An 8268-nucleotide genomic window follows, 5' to 3' on the forward strand; every position below is an offset into this window, starting at 1 on the left:
CCTGAAGGGCACTGGGTACTGAAATGCCACTGCGACATTCTTGCTGATTGTCTTTTGTGGCGGGCCCCGATTGCTGTGCACAGGTTACGGATTGTTCGTACTCATTGATGGAGTAGAACTGTTTTGTTGTAAACCTGTACCCCAATTAGGTACAACATAGTTGATGAAACTAATGACCTGCTTGGGATTGGAGCTCCATGCTTGGTATGGAGTTAAAAGGTAACTTCCTAAGAAATTGTACCTAGAGGAAGCAAGAGCTTCGCAAGAGCAAAGCAAATGCTCTGAACTCTCTGGTTCAGATTTGCAGAATCGGCAGGTGTCGTTCAACACTACGCCGATTTTCTTTAAATGATAAAAAGCGGGACAGTGTCCGGTGAGGAGTCCCGTGATTATCCGTAGGTCACTACGATTTATACTAAGTAGCTTTCTGGCGGTTCCAGGGTTCGGATAGATAAACTGTTTGCCTTGTCTACAACCCTGTGCCTGTTGCCATTGGGATACTATTTCTAGCCTTTCCCAAGTTAATAGTTCGCTTTTGATAGCGGAAATGGACGTACCCAGAAACGGCTCGGGACCAATAAACCGCTGAGCTGATCCCTGTCTTGCTAGGTAGTCAGCGTGTTCATTACCCTCGACTCCGCAGTGTCCGGGCACCCAAAACAGAAAAACTGAATTCTGTCGGGAAAGTTCCCGTAGAGTTTCAATGCATTCCCAAACAAGTTTGGAAGCGCATTTGACGGACTTAAGTGCTAGTAGTGCTGCTTGACTGTCCGAGAATATACCGATTTTCGCATGTCTGTAGTTGCGTTGCAGACATATTTTTGCGCAGATATATATGGCATATACCTCTGCTTGAAAAACGGTGGGCCATTTTCCCAGGGAAAACGTTTCCCTGATACCGGGTCCGTATATACCAGATCCCGTTAGGGATCCCATTTTCGAGCCGTCCGTATAAAAATTGACGATGCCAGGTGGAAGATTAGGCCCTCCATTGTTCCACATAGAGCGGTTTGTTTCAATCACTCTATATGGAATATCCATGTTGGACCTAACGTCCATCCAGTCGGAGACTGTGGTTAATAGCGGAGTTAGTTTGAACTCCCTAAGTATGCGAAGGTGGCCGATTTGGTCCCCTTCAAGTATGGTTTTCCTCCTTTGCAACCTTAGAGCGCCAAGCTCTGCTTCCTTTTTCACATGAAGATGTAGAGGTAGTAGGCAAAGCATAGCTTCCATGGCTGCAGTTGGAGTTGTTCGCATAGCGCTGGTAACCGAAAGACATGCAAGTCTTTGAACTTTTTTGAGTTTGGCTTGCGCAGTCATTTCGTTCACCTTAGGCCACCACACTAGGGCAGCATAGGTGATTCTTGGTCGGGCAATGGTCTTGTAAGACCAGAGTGCCAAGTCTGGTTTCAGTCCCCAGGTCTTACCGAAGAGAGTTCTGCAGGCCCAGATCGCTGAGATCGCTTTCTTAGCGGCATGATCCAGTTGTGCAGACCAGTTCAGTTTCTTGTCCAGAATAATTCCGAGATATTTGACTTCATTGCTGAAGCCCAGTCTAACTCCACTCAGTATTGGAGGAGTGATGGAGATCGTCCTTCGTCTGCCGAATGGAATTAGGACTGTTTTTAAGGGGTTTATGTTTAGACCCTCCTGTAAACACCATGACATGGTGGTATTCAGAGCCGTTTGCATTCGGCTCGACAGAGTTGCGTCATCTTTACCTCTGACGATGAGGACGATGTCATCGGCGTATCCAATGACCTCGTAACCAAGCTGTGAAAGCTTGTTGAGAAGTGCGTCGACAACTAGTGACCATAACAAGGGCGAGAGAACTCCTCCTTGCGGACACCCCTTGATCACTGACATTGTTACAGACGAATCTCCCAAGGTTGCTGTGATCACTCTGCTAGAGAGCATTGCGTGTATCCAGTTCCTTGAAGTTTGGTCGATTCCCTTATTAGAAAGAGCCGTATCGATTGATGCAAAGGACGTGTTATCGAAGGCCCCTTCAATATCAAGCAAGGCACATAGCGCCGTCTCCTGATAACTTAGGGACTTTTCAATCAACGTCACTAAGCTGTGAAGAGCAGTTTCTGTTGACTTGCCGCTTTGATAGGCATGTTGGTTCCTGTTCAGCGGGGAGTCTTAAAGAAACTCATCACGGATATATTTATCCATTATTTTCTCCATCAACTTGAGAAGCGATGAAGTCAGACTTATGGGTCTGAAAGTTTTAGGTAGGGTTTTGTCCTTTCTTTCAACTTTGGGGATAAACACTACCTTCACCTTCAGCCAGTTATCCGGAATATGGCCCAGGATAAAGCTGGCTCTGAAGAGGTTGATGAGTTCGGACATGATAACTGCGGCCGATTTTTGTAGAAAGATGGGTAGTATGCCGTCTGGACCAGGAGACTTCATAGGGTCGAATGAGCTTAGAGCCCAACCTATTGAAGCTTCCGTGAACAGTCGACGGGCCAGCAGGATGGACTCCCGAGACGCCATATGTCTCGAATTGTCCTGCCGCGACCCATCACTATTCAGTTCTTCGGTCTCTGTCGATCCAGGAAAGTGGGTGTTTATAAGAACCTCCAGCGTTTCCTTGGTAGTGACAGTGAGGCATCCATCCTCTTTCCTCACCTGTCCTAAACCGTTAGTATGGTCTTTGGACATCGCCTTTTGGAGCCGCGTAGCTTCCGGCAGAGTTTGGATTCTTTCACAGAAACTAACTCTGGATTTCCGTTTAGCCTTGCGTAGCTCGGCGTTGTATTTAGTGAGGGACGCCCTGTAGTCGTCCCAGTTAGACGTGACTTTTGCCCTGTTGAACAACCGCCTAGTTTCCCGACGAAGGTCACTAAGTTGATCATTCCACCAGGGTACGTCACGGCATACTGACCGCTGTGTTAGTGGACAGTTAGCGTCGAAAGCATCCATGATTCTGTTTTGTAGATCATTTGCTGCCGAATTCAGGTCAACAGAATTTCGAATGTTGCTGTAACTGAAAGTTCGTGAATCGATCAGGCGTTCCTTAAAGGATTCCCAATCTGTATTCTTAGGATTTCTGAACAGCTCTCTTTTCAGAGGGTTAGCCTCTATATTAAAAACGATGTGTCTGTGGTCCGACAAACTAGTTTCATCGGAGACATGCCAATTTTAAATCCTTTCAGAAATAGAGGCGCTACACAGAGTGAGATCAAGGACCTCCTGTCTAATAGCGTTGATAAACGTGGGGTTATTCCCTACATTACATACATTGACATCGTTAGAAGTAAGGTATTCAAGTAGGTACTCACCCCTGGTGTTGGTGTCCGAGCTGCCCCAGATCGTGTGGTGAGCGTTGGCATCGCAGCCGATCAGAAACGGCTTGTTGATGGCCTTGCAGTACCGCACGAGCGCAGCAACTTCGGGTGGCGGTATATCACCTTGGTCGCCCGGGAAGTAGGCCGACGCGACAACCATTTCCTGCTTTCCTCTGGTTGTCGGTACTTCAACCGTGACGGCAACGACGTCGCGTTGGATAAATTCTGTAATAGGTAAAAATTTTAGTTCTCTATTCAGCAGAATTGCAGTCCTTGGTTTGGACTGCGTGTCACAGTAGATTAACCTACCGTTAGGAGCGTTAAGTCCGAGAACTTTGGATTCGTTGATCCACGGCTCCTGGATGAAAGCAGCCGCTAGCTGCTCTTTGGCGAATCTCCTGCAAAGAACACCCGAGGCGCCTTTTGCGTGATGGAGATTCGCTTGCACGCAGCGAAGGCTGCTCACTTTGCAGTGAAGTTGCCGTCTTTGTCCGGATCGGAAGATGATCCTGGTATTGGCTGACGGCTGCCAACAGCGGTTTGGCTGGTTGATGGAAGTTGCTCTTCCTCACTGTTCGGCTTCGGTTGCAGCAGTCGATTGGCAACAGAAGGTCGTCGCGCACACTGTGGTGGTTTTTGACTCCGGGGGGTGCGACTTTTCGGTGGTTGATGCTTCACACTCTTGCGAGTCTTCGGCGGAACCGTCCGAGCAGCCGCGGGGTTGCGTTTTTTGGGTGGTGACAGGGCACTCACGGGGGAGCATCCTGCGCGTACCTTCCCAATCGCAGGGTTGCGTTTGGGTGGTTGTGGGGCACTCCCGGAGGAGTTTCCCACGCGAACCTTTAGCCCATTCGCAGGATCGTTTTGCCTGGGTGGTGGCAGAGTACTCCCGGAGGAGTTACCCGCACGTACCTTCCCTGACATTGCGACGGAGTCTTTCCCGCCTGTGACGTTCGGCCTTCCGCTTACCTTTCGGATGCGTGCTTTGCCGAAACCGTAGTGCAGTTCATAATTTCTACTCTCAACGAGTTTGGCCGATTCTTCGTCAATATCCAGAACTAGTTCGACCAAGGTCTTTACCAATTTGCGGTTACAGACTCGCCACATTTTGGTAGAGAGATGGTCGTTCTGATTCTGGAGTGAACGAAGAATCTTCTCGTCCGGAGAGTTCGCACTGTCCGCGAAGTAACCGACATACCGTCTGGCCTTCGGCAGATCCTTCATGTGGTATACACGAAGTTGTGCTCCCTCCCATGGTACGAGAGAAGGTACCTCCCTTTCCAACCACTGCACTGTGTCGTTGTCGGCACAGGCAAGTTGCAGGAAGCCATTTTTTAGATGGCAACCGTTAAACTTGGGCTTGGTGGTTGGATTTTCCTGGTTCGCAATGTGATCGAGGATGGAGGTCCGGACAGCCTGAAGCTGGTCCGTTGTGAGTAGGGAGCTGGGGTGGGTAGCAGAAGTAACCGCAAGGCTTATAGCTTCCACCATGTCCCTATATGTGGCCTTCGGGAGCGGCTTCGAACCCGATGACCCCAAACCAGTGCCGTTCCGCAGTTTTTTAGGCTGTGGACACTTAGTACTGGTGTTTGGTGACACCAAGTCGTCCGACCGCTGTCGCTTGACGGCAACTTGGTTCGATTGAGCAGGCTGCTCTGTTGGAAGGAGGGCCAGCTTCCTGGCTTCTTCGTACGAGAGACCGGAGCGAAGATTTTTGCTCAGTCGCCGCCTTTGCGCATTCGAAAGTCGCTTGACAAGGGGTGCCGATGATTCGGGTTTCCCTTCGTCATCGGGCCTTGTCTGTGGACCGGGAACTAAGTCCATTTGACTTTCGTCATTCCCTTGTGGAGAAAGTAGGATTAAGGATGAAGCCGAGGGTCCTCCGTCCAGCGATTCGCTGTCGAGGTTGAAATCATCCTCATGCTCCATCTCCTCCGTTCTGCCCGGTGCGTTTGTTTGTATTGGACTACGCTCCGATGAGTCCATGGGTTCCGGCAAAGAAAGGCTGCCGGTGGCCGAATTTTGTGAAGTTTTGTCGTTCATAAAATTCCCACGAGTCGCTGGGTAAAGAAGAGTCCGCTGCATCAGTGACCCGCGTGATGCAGTAAGGGCTAATTACTGTGAAGGGTGCCCTGGTACTCCACAGGCTCCGTTAGAGGCTGGGTATTTCTTAAACCCCCCCCACCACGTCATCCATCGGCACGGGTCGCATAACACCTTAGCTTAGGGGTTTTAACCATTGGATTTTACGCAACAGCCATGGTTAAGAGCTGTTGCAACCATCCTCCTTTACAGGGGCTTTGGACCCTCTGCTACAGTTCTCAATAATTCAAGTCTATTCGTAAAGGCTAAACTGAACCAAGAGAATCGTAACAGGCGGAGTTAGTCGTTCTTCCTTAGCAGTAGCACTAGCTCTGTGGTTGGTCACCACGTCTCAGGAGCAGCGCGGTTTTTCTCAGCGTGTGTACAGCGACAACAGCAGTCGTCCTTCCTTAGCAACAGCACTAGCCCTGTGGTTGGTCACCACGTCTCAGGAGCAGCGCGGTTTTTCTCAGCGTGTGTCGCCAGACAGCCATTATTCCCCCCGTGTTGGGGCAGCATGAAGATTGCCATCAGGAAATCCAATTTTGGAAATCAAAATGCCTTTTTAAGGCAAATAAACAAGTCATTGAAAGTTAATAACTTTTGTCAACGCAAGCAAGCATTCTGTGTTGCATCCTAACAATTTAAATTTGTCGCACCCGTCTAATTTACTGAATGTGAAATAGCTTCCACATTGCATGTTGTCCGTGTATCTTAATTCCCCCAATGTTAGGGCAGCTCAAAGGTTGTAATTAGCAACCGATTTTGAACCGCAACATGCTTTTTTCAAGGCAAATAAAAAAATAATTGAAGGTTAATAATTTTCTGGCATCAACACAAGCAGACATTCTGTGCGGGATGCAATCAAATTCTGTTGTAGTTGTCTAATTTTTACTTTATTTAGTGAACCCCCCACTGTAGGGGCAGCGCAAAGGCTGCGATCAGCATAACCGACATTGAATAATAAACTGCCCTTTTAGAACGCATTCACAAAAGCAGTTAGTTCGACTATGCAGAGCTAATATGAAGTCGATTCAATCAATCAGCATAAACAGAATTTCGTCGTCTCCCAGCTGCCAAGTTGCAACATGATGCAACACGCAACAGCGAGCAAACGAAATCGCTTGATGTTACAAACCGCAATAAGATACGGGTTAAAACCGTTGCGTGTGTGAGAGCACCATCGGTGTTTATTCGCTGGATACACTATCTACTGTCTACTGAACGCAATAATCTGCTTACATGCGACATGGGGACGGGAACATTTTCTTCAGCCAAGCTGCACAGCACGACACAAAACATGTTATTTTGTTGCTTCAATGAGAGTGCTATCGGTCCGGCTCGACAGAATGTTCACAAGAAATCATTTTTGTGCATCCGTGCTACGAAACTGAGGAAAAACTTTAGAAACTGAAAAAAAAAAAGGTGGAGCTTATCAAATGATCGCTCTGAACCAGAATGAAGTCACACATATTTTTCAAGTTATATCATTCCACCACGTACGTAAAATAATTCATTCCTATTTTCTTCCCTATATAAGAGCCTGTTTTAATCGAAGCCGCTCATAGTAGTTCTGAACAGCGACGACAGCAGTCCTCCCTTAGCAGCAGCGGAAGCGAGCAGTGGGTACCATCGATAGCGGATAGCGGCCACAACTGTGGCATGGCTGCGAATAAGCGTAGCAGTTTCAGCGGATCTCACCATCGATAGCAGCAGGGCCAGCAGATGCAGGTACAGCGGATACCATTGGCGGCCACAACTGTGGCATGGCTACGGATAGCGTTGCAGTTGCCCAGCAGTTGGGCCAGCGTAGAGCGGCCACAACTGTGGCATGGCTATGCATAGCGTAGCTGTTGCAGCAGGTATATCAGCATCGATAGTAGCAGGGTCAGCTGATGCAACGACACTCCCTTCACTAAAATGCTGTTTCAGTGTGGTAGCGGGAAGCATCAGCAGCAGGCTTGCATGAAGTGAATACATCAGCCAGCAACTTTCTCTAAGGCCTCTGCCATAGTAGACGCGAAAAGCGGCGCGAACCGATTCGCTCGGCCGTAGGTTGATGTACAGCTCTACTGATGGCTGTACATTAACCTACAGCTGAGCGAATCGGTTCGCGTCGCTTTTCGCGTGTATTATGGCAGAGGCCTAATGGGAAAGTTGTATCAGTTTGTTCAGAAGAATATTATTGTCGGTAATATTACAGAGATGCGATTGCGTAAATCCGATTTTGAATTGAACAATTGTTCTTTTGAGAACAAATAACACACTTATTTGAAGAGTTAATAGCTTATGGTACCAATAGCAGTATAGTGACAGCCTCAGCGGTAGATGCAGGTGCAGCCGGTACTTCCCTGAGGCCGATGTAAAGGTAAATGGGAGCAGCACGGCGAAACAGTTCGGGTTATGCTTAGACGCGCGTCATTTTTCGTTGTTGATATTTATTCCCCACATGAAACGACGCACTTTCGTATGATATCGGTGGTATTGGCGGTAGATGCATTTGCCAACACTTCCTCCAGTAAAGCCGTGTCTAGTTTTCAATGTGAAAACACCTTTCTCATTGTGTTGACCGTGCGGCTTAGTCCCCACTATCAAGGTAACACAGAGATGTAAGATAAACACTACATCCTATGATAAATTGAACAATTGTCCTAATAAGGACAACAAATGAATTAATGAAGATTTAATTTTGAATTAGAATACTTCTCTCAGGAAGTTCGGCTACATAGGGATATAAAATGAAAATCTAAAACTGAAAAAAGTGAGAAAAATTTCAAATGCTAATAAATCGGTTAGTTTTCGATGGATTTCCTTCGTTTTTGCAGCAATCGATTAGAAAATCTTCTACCAGATTCCTCCCAAATGCATGAAATTGAAATTTTATCATTAG

General features: G+C 47.7%; 1 protein-coding gene across 1 annotated transcript; it reads right to left on the reverse strand.

Annotated features, from left to right (window-relative positions):
• Positions 1 to 3377: 3377 nt before the first annotated feature.
• LOC129731004 (uncharacterized) lies at positions 3378 to 4670 on the reverse strand. Its single transcript, XM_055690703.1, has 2 exons — positions 3606 to 4670; positions 3378 to 3521 (listed from the first exon to the last, which is right to left on the reverse strand). The coding sequence occupies exon 1, from the start codon at positions 4518 to 4520 to the stop codon at positions 3759 to 3761; it is 762 nt and encodes a 253-aa protein (XP_055546678.1). The 5' UTR covers positions 4521 to 4670; the 3' UTR covers positions 3378 to 3521; positions 3606 to 3758.
• Between the last annotated feature and the right edge of the window lie 3598 nt (positions 4671 to 8268).

The sequence above is a fragment of the Wyeomyia smithii genome, chromosome 3 (assembly GCF_029784165.1).
Source record: "Wyeomyia smithii strain HCP4-BCI-WySm-NY-G18 chromosome 3, ASM2978416v1, whole genome shotgun sequence".
Lineage (NCBI taxonomy): Eukaryota > Metazoa > Arthropoda > Insecta > Diptera > Culicidae > Wyeomyia > Wyeomyia smithii.